Below are 15,309 nucleotides of genomic sequence, written 5' to 3'. Positions count from 1 at the left end.
TGCCTTTGTTATTATCAATGAACTTTCGAACAAAGTTTCAATAATAATATTATAAAAGTCTTACTTCTCGTTTCTATGGAATCAAGGAGACAACTAATTATTATGACGTCCCAATAAAGTGATAATTTATGGGTCATTTTAGGACTCTACACTATTCAGTCCAATTAACCTGGTGAGGAAACCGAATAAATCACCTCGAAGACTGCAAATTGCACTTTTCAGTCTAATTTTAACGAGGTAAAATTTCTCAGGGAAAAGATGAAATTAGCGAAAAACTATGAAATTTTTACTTTCTTTTTGCTTGGCAAGTGATTGTGCATTTTTTTGCATTGTAAATTATTGAGCCGTTAACTAATTCTGAACGTGGAGTAGGTAAGTAAAGGTCGTATTCAGCGTTCCTAAGTGGATAGCCGTGCAACGATCTTTCTAAAATTGGAGAAGCGTGCTTACGAATTAGGCAAACGGATTGAAAGATGAATAAGGGAGGAAGAGTCAGAATTTTCAATCTTTCAGGTCCTTGCAGTGAGTTCTGCTTCTTGGTTCAAGTAAATATCCAACAGCCCTTGCTTATAGTTTGAAGATTCGCTCAAATTGTATCGCATCACACGTACCCCAGAAGGGAGGGCATATATAACGTTCACTTCTTTGATGAAGGTCCGGAGATCAGAGTTGCTCCAAGAGAAATTAGTATCGTTTGCAAATAGACATATTTTACCACCTGCAAACACCTGCAAGACGTTGGACCTAGCAGATAATGCGACGTGCAGATTTTGTTACACAGAGGACGGAACCTCTATCCAATTCTCTTGAAGTGTGAAACACTAAGAAGATCCAGGGCACTACATCTGGAAGCGTTTGAACTAGAAGGCGAAGATCTCTGGCAATTAATGCCCTCCTACATTCTAGACTTTTTAAAAGGAAAGGGATTAACAGATCAGCTGGGAACACAAAAGGGGACGCAATATATTCTTTGGGTCGCAGTATATAAGATACATTAATACATATATCTCTTAGTTTTATGTGAAATTTGACATTTGTGGACGTAGTGAAGTGTCCAGAAAGTTACTCACCGATCAAATCGCTTTTATATGTTTTTCTAATTCTTTTATGTAATCAACGACAAACAGACCAGAATAAACTGACAATTTATACACCTGATTATGTTTATTTATTTGTATTTTTTTGATTCGATAGTGGTGAGTCTAGCGAACGTGATTCAACACCTAAGTCAATTAACGCCAAATCACTATATTGAATATTAATATGAAATTCATTTAGTTATTAATTTTACATATTGTTGTGGTTGTATCGACGTGTCGTCACATTCATTATGAGATTGTTTATTTTAAAAATAGTTATTAAAATATTAGTTGATTATTGATAACCACGTAGTATTGATGATTACACTAGGTTGAATTATCGTTTTTATTTACTTCAAAGCAGATTTGTCAACCTAGCGATCCTCAAACCTCAAAATATTACCTCTATAGCAAGGTGCATTTCTGACGAGTTATACAGCACCAATTTAGGAACCAGACTTGCGAGAAAATTTATTTCTCCGCCACCATGAACTTTAACTTAAAAATACCAAATTTGTTACACTACATGAGACTGTTAAGGGCATTAAGAGAAGGCGATTGGACCATTTTGGTGTTAATTATGGTCTTAATGGTCGAAGGTTTCTGGATAATCCGTTTGAAGTATTGGAATACATGAAGTGGCCACCTATGTGATTTCATCTCACCCCCTTCAAGTTTTTTGTGTAGAAATTTGAAAAGTCGGGTCTACGTGAAACGACAAGACAGTTACCGGAAACTTTGTAGATTAAGTCTACTTGTAGGTTCTTGTGAGATATATTTTGTTCAATGGACTGTTTTTTTTTAAATATGATTTTAATGATGAGAAAAGGTTCTTTGTATTCTTCAAGGGAATAAAAACTCGTCAGTTAATAGTCGAGATGATAATTTATAAATTGATTTCGATGGCTGCCGTGTAAAGATATAGAAAAGCAAATTCGGTTCGAAGATTAAATTTTTGAGAGTTTAAGAAGCTCAACAAAATATAGCAGCTATTGAAGTGATTCTAAATTCTATTTCTAGCGTTATAATGATGTAAATAAGTTTTCTTTTAGTTTCAAAAACAAATGATTTGGTTGATTTCGTTATCCCATGAAAATAAAATAAATATTGCAGTTTAATTAATATGAGAGGAGTTGATGTATTCCGTGATAATTTATCTTTATTTGAAGTCTCTTTTCCATGGAAAGCAGTTTAAAATAATTTGTGAAAATTGACGTTTCTACCTACTTCGGTCTACTATTATAATAATATAAATTATTATCAATTATATCAATTAATAGGTCAACTACGTCATGGATATTAAATAAAATCGAAAAAAGGTAACAAGAAAAATTAATTTTTCCCTAGTTTTTACGTCTATAGCGAAGGCTTCCATGGAAGAAACACATATGCACCAAAAAAAAAATTATTGAGCACTGTAACATCGATATACTGGAAAGATTTCAATCCAAACTATTAAGGGAAGCCTTTGTCAGAATCTCACGCCGGTCTATTCAGAGGCATTCAGTAGTACTTCAAATGAGCACAAGTAGGGTAAGACGAAGTCTGCATACAGATCTAAATTTCCATCCTTACGAGATAGCCGTCATGCAGCAGTTAAAAGAGCAAGATTCCCAGCAGCGATTACAATTTTGTCTACAAATACTTAACATTTTTGAATAAAATTAAAATTTGATATTGTTAATGAGTGACGAAGCCCATTTTCATCTTAATGTACTTTGGAGGACCTTAAGATCGCAATTTGTCGACACGTCACACAGATTGATGTAGACATGCTGCAAAGAATTGATGCAAGTTTCCGTCAAAGGCTACAACAATGTTTTGCCCAAAATGGACATCACTTGCCGGACATCATTTTTCGTAAGTGAGTAAGTAACAAATGCTATGATGTAACAAGTGTTTCTATACAAATTTTTTGCTTTTTCATTATGAGAAATGATTTTTTTATGTTTCCAGTTTGATTGTTTGCTATAGAAATAATTCAATTATCTATATAACATAACAAATAGTACGATATTTATATTAATGTTCTTCAAGATCTTCCATTACCAATTTTGAACAACCGTCAGATATTTCATTTTCATATTTGAAATATGTTGTTGTAATTGTTAGTCCTATAGCTTTGACAAATTCGTTTCGAGGTATTTCTGTATATTTTTCAATTTAGTCACATTTTTTCATAATTATATCTTTCATAATTGTAACAGGAACATTTGTATGTAAAAGGACTGATATCTAACGAAGTAAATACATATTCGTCAGGAATTTTAAATTTTTAATTTGAAATCTCAAGTGTTTTTGATATAGAAATTGTTTTGATATAAAAATATTTTTTAAATAATTGTTAATGGAGTGAGAGGAGTTGAATACTTCAAACAATTGACCGAAGAGGTGTGTTAGGTTCAATACAGTTTTTGTACACCATATATTTTATGGGGTAAGTCATTGTGAATTTTCAATTTTTTTCCTTTTATTTTTCTTCCCGATATCGAATGAAGTTATTATTCTATTCTTAATATAAATTCGTAGGGTCCTGCTCAACTTGTTTGTCGTTACAAGTCATATTTTGATAAAATGACCTAAAATCATGACGAATTATAATGAAAAACTCATAAGAAGCTCTGATAAGATAATGATTTTTTTAATTTATTTCAAATTAGACATTTTTTTCAACAGTTTCTAATCATTTGAAAAATAATGAGTTTTTGTAAAGAAAATAATGAAAAAATGTCTCACCTAGGACGTGCTCGATCGGAATAAAGTCTGTCTAGTTCTTGGAGTCGCAACATGGCTCTTTGGACTAACTTAGGTTTCAGTTCTGTGTCGGTAGATACACTCCGCAAACTACCTACCACCAGTTAGTTTTAGTTTTTATTAAAAAACATCGTGGCTACGTCAAACCAAAAAGTTTTTCTACGACCTTCTCTATCACGATTCCGTTCGCAATTTAGTTATAATATGCTTCATATTTTTTCAACTAACCTCATGTATGACGCATTCATTATTCATTACCGTATCCAAACAACATAGTTTTCGTACCATGAAACTTTTTGGTTCGGTTTTACCACTCAAAAAACATGCAATAAGTCATATCATAAAAATATTTGAAAATACAAGTCAAATCAGAATAAAGTAACAAATAAAACAAAAAAATGAATGCGTCATATTTGAATGAGGCACGTGAAAAAAATTGAACAAGCATCTTGACAGTTATTATTCTCTTTAGAGCCGTTCAGATTATTTCACAGCTTTTTGAGCTTACGCCTATTTCATAATAATATTTGAATTGCTCCCATATTTCCGGACCAAAGTATAAGGAAATAATGGGTAATCAAGAAGAATACTTCGGTAGAGGGTCTAACAACTTCTATTATATTACAGAGACCTTTTTTGGTAATTGAAATCCTTTTGGCATGTGAGCGACCTCAGAAACAGAAAGTGGAAACGAATTTGTTTTGTGTCGTTTTCTTATGGTTCAGGTATATAAGCAACAATTGACCATTGCACTTGTTGTCTGGAGTTATATTAAAAATTTTATGCGAGGTTACGACTCATAACATTTTTTGAAATGCCTATTGTCTTAGCCACCTTAAATCGGCGGCAAAATCATGAATTTCTATCATACTATCATCCTTGATAGCCGCTTTCGAAGCTTCTGGACGTGGATCAACAAAAAACGATATGCACCCGCGATGAATCTCGGTAAACCAATTTGTGATAGTTACCACTGAAGTAGAAGAATCACAATAAACTGCATCTGAACGTTCTTGGAAATGGAAAATGAATGTTTTCAGCTATTTTGAGCACCTTAAATCCGTGGCAAAATCATGAATTTCTCTCATATGATCGTCCTTGGTAGCCGCATTCGGAGCTCCTGGACGTGGATCATTAAAAAACGACATACGCCCGCGATGTATCTTGGTAAACTAATTTGTGATGGTTAACACTGAAGTAGAAGAATCACAATAAACAGAATCTCAACGTTGTTTCATTTCGATGGGTGTTCAAGGCAAAAATAAGAATTTAGCCAGGAAAAAGGTTTTGATAACCCTTTCTGAAGACCAACGTTCTGCATAACGAACATTTACGAACAAAAGATCAGAGACGAAGGAAAATTCGTTCAGAGTTTGAATTTGAAGGACAAAGGACAAAAGTACGGGTTCAAAATGTCTTAGATAGTAATCTTCAACAGGATAGTGAATTGTTACTTCCATACATAAACCATAGGACTGAGAAAGGACATTTTTCGTGTTGTTCTTAATGTATTTTCACATATATTCAGGTCAATTCTATTCCTAAGTCTTTAGTCCATTCCATTCCAATTCCAAGGAAATCTACATAAATAAGGTAGGACAATCACATATTTTCGACTAAATACATTTTTAGGAAATTATCTTTTTTCTTATTACATTATTTTGTTATTACATTAACACGCACAAGTCTTTTAAATCTTTACCAAAATTGTCTATGTGATCATAAATATATTCCACTCCCTCTATATCTTTGATAAATATTTTTTCAATTCATTTTGGTCTATTTTTTCAAGCCGATTGCCTGTTGAGTGGTGCTTCGTGTACATTGCGGAAGAATATCTTGTCGTTAGTTTTTCTTAATACTATCAATCATTTTCGTGTCTCCAACCTTGCGTGAGAAACATCAACCGAAATCACTGTCTCTTTAAATCAATAACGTAAATGAAAGTGAAAACACCTTCAGATACAGGATGCCATACTTAATATTAACTAATTTTGTTCATATATTTGAGTGAATTTTAAAAAAAAAATGTTTGAGATCTATAGAGGGTGTTTCAAAAAAAAGTTGAGGTTTGCTCGGTTAAAAATTTTTCTAACGCTATCCGTATTTAAGAAGAACAAAAAATTATACACAAACAAACATTTCTAATTGAACTGCCCACTGTAGAACATCGTGTTATTTACATATATTTCAAAAAAATGAATCAATTTTATTTAATTGAGGAGAATGTGGTTGCCATACAAATGGACTTCTCCGACCAATTCACCTATTGTAAAAATGTTATCAAGATGATTTTTTACATAATTTAAAAAGTGGAAGGGGTTCCGTCGTGCATGAACCACATGTCTCTGAGAATATTTAGACGAATATGACATAATATGGGTGGGAAATCATTTAGGAGGAATTCTAAGTACATTTTGAACATTCAGGTTATTATCAGAAAAATATGGATCTACTGTATGCAACACCAATAAACAAAAGGAAAGAAATGATCTATAGAATCAACTTCCATTGTGACGCAGGCAGAATCTTAGATTGGTTCAAAGAAACTCAAAGAAATATGTGCAAGATGCCCACTTCGAACATTGATTATACTTTTTTTGTTTTCATTTGATGAGTTGTAGGCTAACCAACAAAATTTTTCTGCATTTCAAGTTTTTCCTTATGTAATTAAAACGATGTTCGACAAGATTCAGTTCAATTAGAAATGTTTAATTATATATCAATACGTACATCGCATGTACAACGATCTAAAATCAACATATCTCCTAAACCATAAATTCAATCTAGTACCTTTTTGTTGAAAAATCGATTGAAAAATTTATTTCTGCTATCTTTAGATTGTACTGGTTGTCCATGTAAAAGTAAAGGATTTTTAAAGATTGGGCATGAGCCGCCCGTGGCGTTCATATAGTAGTGTAGAACTATTCCGTCAAACATAGTATATCAGTCCCTGGGGACCGGAGTTGTTCATTAATGTAGTGCAGCCTATGAGAATTGCAAATGTTTAAGATTTGCGAAAAGCATATCTTCGTTAAATTTGGTTCGTTTCAAAAGGTAGCATTATGCGTAACTGAGTATTGAGATCATTTTTTAAAGGAGAAAATGTACAGGGCTTTGGGGATTGGTAACGCACAAACATTACAATGCAGGATCGGTCCTGGGGGACCAGTAAATATTTACATGTACATGCATGCGCAAGCAATAGGCGTTTAGTATTAGTTGTATTTCAATTACACGTGTGTTTAGGTCTGTAACTCAAAAAGCCAATACAAATAACACAAAAAAAGAAAATTATAACGAATCGTGTACTTCAGCTGAAAATAAACAATATAAAGAAGATAACCCAAGTGTGGTAAATGCGCGCCAAAGTCAAACTACGTCAAGTCCACGTATTTCCAAAGTTACCAGATGGTGAAAGTGGAAATGATTTCCAAGATGAACTGGATGACCCTTTGATTCGGATGAACAAAAACTAAGTATGTAATTTCTTCAGATGAATCGGATAATGACGTACCAGTGATTTATTCGATGATAATATTGGAATAGAAAATGGATATGAAAGTGTATCGAAATCTACAAATGATGATGAAAATGAGTGGCATGATAAGGATGGGAGTAGGTGTTAGCGATCATATGACTTCTTATCATTCTGTATTAAGAAAATCTTTGAAATGGTACAGAAAATTTTGCTTCGAATTTTTGCTCGAAACAGCTATTGTAAATGCTTGGATTATCTATAACAAGATTACTTCTTCTTCAAAATTGTCTAAAAGGAGTTTAGACGGAGATTGGCACGGTAGTTACTTGTTACTTTAGTAGTACACGAAGAAACCACTACTCCCAAAAGAGTTCTACATACTTTTGTTAAAATGTCGGGACCAAAAGAGAAAACGAGAAGACAATGCCAAGGATGCAATCATAAATTAAGAGAAACACATTCCAGCAAGGATGCGAAAGTAGGAAGCTGCTGCAATGAATGTCCTGGAAAACCGGGAATGTGTCCTAGAATCCCCTAAATACCAGTACCAGTATAGTACAGAAGTTTATGACCTATCATAAGCGGAAAATTTAAATAAATGACCAAATTTCACAGCCTAGAAAACTAATTAAACCATCAGTATGGATTATACTATGAAATGTAAGCCCTACAATTCTTAATAATCTGATAAGAAACGAGTTTAATGATTTGAAAATGAAACCACTCTTCCACATGTTTTTTTTTAAAATAAATTCCAATCTTCCTGAATATACCCATATCTATAATTTCGGACAACTAATTATAAACCCATTAACAAACGCACAACAGAATTAATCTAGTGACGTACGACTGAATTTTGAATGAAATTTGTGTAATCACAAAATTGTGATGAAGCTACGATGTTCTATTGAAAGAAAGCATCGTATAAAATGAACTAATTAGAATTTGAAAGCAATGATTTACCAAAAAAAGATAATTACCTTGGTCTAGCTACTGATGAATACATCTGATCCAGCTTCAGTAATCGCATCATGTCATCACCGTGAGGATTTGGTGCGGCTGTTGTCCAATCGCTCTGAAGTACGAGAATAGTTACCAGAAGTACCAACCATCGTACGTACGGCCACATCATTGTTTCAAGCACAATTTTTTTACAGTCTGGAAACAAATAGTATTATTTCATTAATATATAATTGTTATTTATATCAAAAGGGATTTGAGTAACATTAATAAGTACGAGAAGGATTTTTTCCACTTCCCGTATCATTGATTCGTGGATTTTTATCAAAATCAAACTGGAATAGAATAGAATAAAATACTGCAAAAAATGGTGTCAAACAAAGATTACTGCTATTACAATATCAGAGACCGTGCTGTTAATAAAGTTTATAAATAATTGTACTATTGATATTGTTGTTAAAGAAATGAAAAATTTAAAATTTTCTCTTCGTTTTTAGTTGCTACTTAATGAATATAGTTTTTTCAAGTAGATAAGATACACCGTTTACAAGACATTCATTACCATCTAAGAGTGGTTTTCCCTTGATAAAGATTTAGATAGTGTTAGTATCAGATCAGAAGTTCCAAATTTTGTGCCAAATTCGAATTCTCCCCATTCATCACCACATGATTAAAATACTGAATCTTCTATTCAACAATAACTGAGAATATGAAAACAAAAGTCATACAAAATGACTATGTGTTCAAATTTTTCCGGGAGTCAATGACATGACATCATTTTTCACTTCTTAGACCTTTTTAAAAATATTTTGTGATGTTTTGTCTCCAGTTTAGATCTCCTTTAATTAAAATTTCGTTCGAAAAAAGAAAATCTTGCCAGTTCGAACTAATTCAGTTTTTATCACAATATTTTTAAGACTTAAAATCAATATCAATGATTAAAAAAATGAACAGACATATTTGCTAGCAGTGTTGTTTTAGTTTATGATCAAAATCATAAAATTGTCGACTCGCCCTCGTATTTTCATAGCGTATCTACGGTAAAGATTGATAACAGTGAAAGTTGAGTATGTCTGATGGATATTCCGATGAGATTTAATAGGGTTATAGCCTATAACCTCAAATTTTCTCAAAGGATATATTTCGACTATTTGGACGCCCAGAACAGGACTAATTAGGAATATAAAACAAGAATATTAGAGAAAAGGATTATTCAGATTTTATGAAACATCAACTCAATTTTCAGTTAATGGGAAAATATCTTCTTTTGGTGCAAAATGAACTTTGCTTGATGAATTTTATAAAAACAAAACTTGTGCCGAAGATTTTGACACTATTCACCATCAGAAACCAATAGCCAAATGAGCTCTTTCATCACTTGAAAATTGCAAAGAAGTTAAGAGGATTGGCGTTTCAATAATGAATAATTTTTCAACCCTAGTATACCAAAAAGTAAAATTAAGGCAGAATTTTTGAAACGCGCGTTTCGATAACCAAGTTCCCGTCTTCAGAAACAATAGGATGTAAGATGAATAAACATATAGATACTGGATTGAGAAAAAATGTCTGTGAAAACGTCCAACGTCCTACATTTTTTTCATATAGCTACATCCCCTGGAAAATATGTACTACGAGGGCTACAAATATTCATTCGAAATTGACATGTTTTTGATTTCTTGTGTCATCAAATGATTCAGTGAGATACCGAACAAAAATTTTGAAAAAGACACACAGTTTATAATTTATTATACACATACTGATAATAGACGTTTTGCTTATCTCTAATACTATTTGGGATCTCTACATAATTTTTCATTTTCTCGTTTTCCACTGCTTCATAATTAAAAATAGAACTTTCAAAGTTATTACTCGGTTGTATCCACTAAGTTGCATTACGAAGCTCCTCGACTGTAGCCAAATTAACCTTACTACTACTTATATATCAAGTCAGTAACCCGCAAAAGTTGTAAATATAATCTGCAAGAAATTACCACGTGAGAAAGTTTTATAAGTCAGAGTTGATGTGTACTTACGTATAAACTAATTGCAGTTCAAAACTCCCTTTTGGAGTTATTTCTCAAGATAACGAATAGTTTTAGAATAGAAAAACTAAATTTGAACTTTTATATAGACTCTTGGAAGTTTGATATCGATATCCTACACTATTATTCATTAATTCTGCTCTTTTATTTGTTTGCGAGTGGATCCGCAATTTCACGACACAATTTTGAGAAACTAAAACAACTTAAGTCTTTTTCAACGTTGAAATACTTATAATAGATGTATTTTTTGTTCCTTATATCCTTCAAAATTGAGTCCTGGTTGGGCCCCAAATTGATGTTATACTTCATATTTCCGAAATAAAAAAGAACTGGCATCACTGCCTTAATAATAACCGCGTTAGTTTCACTAAAGACGCTGAAGTAACAATGTCTTATGCTGATCAATGAAGAGTATGTTTTCTTTTGATAATTATATTTTTTGTCGGATTTTAATCAAAACGATAAGCATTGGCAAAAAAGCAGCTTGAAGATTTTATAGAAATATCATAACTAGACCCTTCAGATTCGGAACTATAGTACCAAAATATAAATGAATCGTATGGAAAATCTATTAGAAACAAAAGTCTAGAAATGGAGGACGAAATAGAATCTGATCAAGATTTTTAACCTTAAGACATAACTTCAGATTGTGATCAAGTAGAAGTCATAAGTTTGGACATACTAGTATCCACAGCTTTAGTGGAAAAAAGTCTGCTATTTGAAACAGAGGTCCACATAAGTCAGGCATCGCTTTCGAAAAATCGGGATAAGTCCGGCAGTGCTTATAAGTCTAGCAACGCTGTCGAAAAAGATGAAGACGGAGCATTTTCGTGCTTCAGACATTTGTGTCTGTGTCATGATAGCACGTGCTCGTCGAGCAGTAGCGTGTTTATAATGAATAACCGATGCAAGGTTCAAGAAAGAGTTTTTGTTTGTGATGGGAAGGAATATTGCATCTTGCATTGCATTGAACATTGTCTTGAATCATATCAAGCGGCCTCAACATACGTAGGTGTTAGGAATTAAGGCCTTACGTTCGAAATCGGCAACTTCGGAGCCACTAGATTGATTAAATATAAACACTTGTAATAGGGTATCAAGAAAAGTTTTCCCCACACAGATGAACTCACTGAATATTTGAATTTTTCTACATCTATCTACATAATTATTTATTATAGGATCTTTCAGTCACTCTGATTGGACATGTATATCAATTGCAGTAGATTGGGCACACAGAAAATATTGATTGAAGGAGCTCATTATACCAACAATTATAAATTATAATGAGCAGTATAATTACCACGTATAAACGTATATTTTATGCACAAATACATACTTTGAGGCTGGATATTGGGCCTAATACGATTTCAATTTGAGGGAAATTCAATTCACTCAACCGACGTATTGAAAGATTACAATGTTTGAAAATTAATTCTTACATGGTGTTAGTTTTAATTGAAACGTTTTTACTAACATTAATAGAATACAACGTTTAGAAACACATTCATTCAGTTTTCATCAAAAGAGTTTTATTTTATAATCTGTACTCCTTTCCCGTTGATTAATTCATAAATCCCCCTTTTAAATTTAACTTTGTTTTAAACATGAATGGAAACGAAGTATTATATTCTTTGATAACAATATCAAAATGAATGGATTTCCTCCAGTACGTTGGTTCCATAGATTTGAATTCTCCCGATGAGAAATTAATGTTATTCAAATTATTTTACTTTGGTTCATGTTTGTGAGTGATCCTGAGGTACTTACTTGAAAAAAATGTTTTGTTTTCATTTAATATTATATTTTCATTAAAAAACTCACTTTAGCCACAATATTTAATTGAAATAAGCCCAATTTCCATCTGACAGAAATTCCCTATGGCGGATTTAAATGAAACAATTAAGTTCTTAATCTTTTCTGTATGGGATGTGCTTATTCTATTGATGAAAAGCGATATGTAAACTCTATTTATTGGGAGTAAAAAATATTCCTTGGTAAGGAGATTTTTACGTACCTATTTTCAGAGGTGAAGTATTATGTTTCTTTAGTGCCCTGGTTACGAAAAATTTGAGTAACGTTGTCCACGAACTTAACAAGCAAGCAGAAATGCAACTGCAATTGAGATCCTTTTCAGATTTTGAGACAATTTTACTTAGTCCAGTAAACAACGGTCAAAATATGGTATCACATCAGAATTCCATCAAGACGCGTGGAGCTGCGTGAAATTTCTGAACTAAGTTCTATTTACTTTCCACTTTAAAATCCACCCTATGCCAATATGTGCAAATTATTGTAAGGGGTAAAAACATATAGCATTAAAAAATTAATTTAATATTTTATACTAATCAATTGAATATTATATATTAATTGATAAACACAAATAAATGTGTGGAAACGAGGTCACAGAACTATACTGGTTCAAGCATCTTCAGAAAAAATTATAATATATTAGGAAAAAAAGATTTGGAACGCATTGAATTTTTTTATAAGGGAAACGTTCAAATGTCTCCAAAACACTACCAGACACACGCTACTATGAACTTGAAATGTTAATTCTAAAGTTAAGAAAAAAAAAACGTAAAATAAACAAAATTTTTAATAAAGAAAAACAGTCTGTTTTGTAACAGTTTCAATGTATCTTTCGAATGTTTTTGAGGTATTTTTAATAAAAGACAATTTTAAAAAATGCTTCCTTCATTGTAACCATATTTTTTTCAAAATCAAACTCTTTTAACTACTCAAACTTCTTGATCCTATTATTTTCATCCAATAAAAGTTATTTATCTATAAACCAACGAGCTTTGGTCAGTCTTGTTGGATAATCCTCTATCCATGACATTTACTGGATGTGGAAAGAGTAAAGAAGCTGATCCTGGGAAAACCTATGATTAGTTGTCGTTAATGCGTTGAATTGTAGTGTCATCTTGGGAACGCTAGTTGTGGAATCAGCATCAACTGCATTTAATGCATTTTTCTCTAGAGCTGGTATTCGTATAATTCATTGTAGACCTTTTCTGGTAGGACAGCTCCTAAGATATCATTTTATAAAGAATAATCAAAACTAGTTTACTCAATTTATGTAATTTTCTTTAAGCTGTGATAAATCCTAAAAAAAAGTTCTACAGCCGGGTATAATTCTAAAGCGTGCTTTTTCTGATAAGTTACCATAAGTTCCGGAGCACCCTGTATTCTAGTTTCTCTAAATCTTTTCGTATTTAAGCATTTCATCGTTGTTTGTGTTCACTTACATTCACTGTTACTGATGTCAGGTTAAAAATCAATATGATATTCTATAACAACCTAGCATCGTTTTCTTTTTATCAAATATACTAATTTGATCAATATCGTTTCAACAAAGCTACCAATTCGAGTTCAATATCCACGATTTCTCCACCTTTTAACCAATAGTAATATAGCTCACGAAACTTTCACTCTAATGTTATTAAAACCCCAAAGTTATTTCATTGCAATAGGGCGTGAAATTAGGAAAAGAATTTCTAGAATAGAAACATCTCTTGATGAGATTAAATTTTTATTGGAACAACAATTCTACATTAAGATTTTCCTCAATCTCCTTAGATTTTCCGTGTAAAAAAAGAGGAATATTTTTCTTCTTAAGAGTTATTAAAAACCAGTTAACACCCCTAGATTACCTTTTGTAATTTCTCAAACAATTTGCATTGAAAGCAGGTTGCTTATTGACGACAGCAATTTCTATTCCACTATTGAAATTAGCACGAACTCCTAAACGACCAGGAAAATTAAACAGGCAGAAAATGAACCTCTAAAACCGCACTATCATTTGACATTCGATATTTCGTCATCTGAATCGTAAAGTTTCAGTTTTACGCAGAAACAGCACCGGACTTGGAAATTTTATCATCAAAATGGAGAGGGGCCACATTTTCTTAACCCTACAATATATCGGTTTTTGGCATTTTGAATATTATGTTGTTATCATTCTCTTTTGAACAGTAGAACATTATAATCTAGGGACTTTATCACTCATTGTTTTCTCAAGACATCCTCAATAATTTTATCCATCAAATATGGTTCTTTGGAACTGGAACCAACTTTAGGATCGATTCACTATTCCTTGGAGTTTCATGAAGAACCGTTATTATCACTCGTATTTCCAAAAACAATATCTTATCAATCCAAAGGTGTTTGAGAATCTAGTCGATCAAAACTTGTGAGTAAGAATATTGTGATCAAAATACGTGTGAACTGCAGGTAGAGAGTTGCCGAAAGCAAAGGCGTTCAAACGTTTATTCGTCGAGTAGGGTTCATCCAAACAAGAGCTATGACTTCCACTTATCAAATAATACAACTTTACATCAGTCTCAAAAAAAAATACATAAAAACGGGGTGAAACAGGAAATTTAAAAGTATATCAGCACAAAGCTGAGGCACAAAACATAGACGACAAAGCGAAAATGGAGTGGATGCAAATAGAAAAATTGATGAGACAGGTGGCAGAGCAAACGCTAGGTTTGAAGAAGAAAACAAGCCAGAAAGTATAGGTCGATGAGAAATGTAAGAAGGAACTGGAGGAAAGAAATTTAGTACGACTAAATACACTAAAAACTGATTCGACAGAAGCCAAGAGAGAATATTCAAAAATATAAAAGGATACTAAAAAGATACTCAGACATAAAAAGAGAACAATAGAATAATGGAATAATATATCCAATATTCAAGAAGGAAAATAAAAGTAAATGTAAAAATTAGAGAAGGATATCAATTCGTGGTGGACAAAGCTTTCACTGAAGTTGTGAGAAACATACTCAAAAAAGGATAGTCGGATAATACCAAGGAGGTTTCAAGAAATGTCTTATGGCAGATTACAAATTATATATATTTCAATCTTTGCCATATAAAAATATCAATCACAAAATAGTTAGTTAGTTAGTAGCAGCTGGAAAAAATATGAATGCAGACTTACTCTAATATGTGGTAGAAGTACCGATGTTCCAGAATTTCCAGATACTAG

At 32.4% G+C, this 15,309-nt stretch overlaps 2 protein-coding genes across 3 annotated transcripts in view; both read right to left on the bottom strand.

Annotated features, from left to right (window-relative positions):
* The window catches only part of LOC130448378 (pyrimidodiazepine synthase-like), a 445,274-nt gene that overhangs the window by 243,395 nt on the left and 186,570 nt on the right, over positions 1 to 15,309 (bottom strand). The gene's annotated exons all lie outside the window — the stretch shown is intronic.
* The window catches only part of LOC130448380 (uncharacterized), a 52,950-nt gene that overhangs the window by 22,632 nt on the left and 15,009 nt on the right, over positions 1 to 15,309 (bottom strand). The window contains exons 2-3 of one of the 2 annotated variants that reach the window (XM_056785741.1): positions 8,295 to 8,472; positions 3,816 to 3,923 (exon numbers count right to left, since the gene is read on the bottom strand). In XM_056785741.1, coding sequence (XP_056641719.1) covers positions 3,816 to 3,923; positions 8,295 to 8,446 — 260 coding nt within the window. In that variant the 5' untranslated portion in view covers positions 8,447 to 8,472. The remainder of the gene's footprint in view (positions 1 to 3,815; positions 3,924 to 8,294; positions 8,473 to 15,309) is intronic. The other variant, XM_056785742.1, reaches the window with a different exon arrangement.

This window comes from Diorhabda sublineata, chromosome 8 (genome assembly GCF_026230105.1).
Source record: "Diorhabda sublineata isolate icDioSubl1.1 chromosome 8, icDioSubl1.1, whole genome shotgun sequence".
NCBI lineage: Eukaryota > Metazoa > Arthropoda > Insecta > Coleoptera > Chrysomelidae > Diorhabda > Diorhabda sublineata.
The sequence above is the reverse complement of the archived record's forward strand: the minus strand, read 5'-3'. Positions and strand labels throughout refer to the sequence as shown.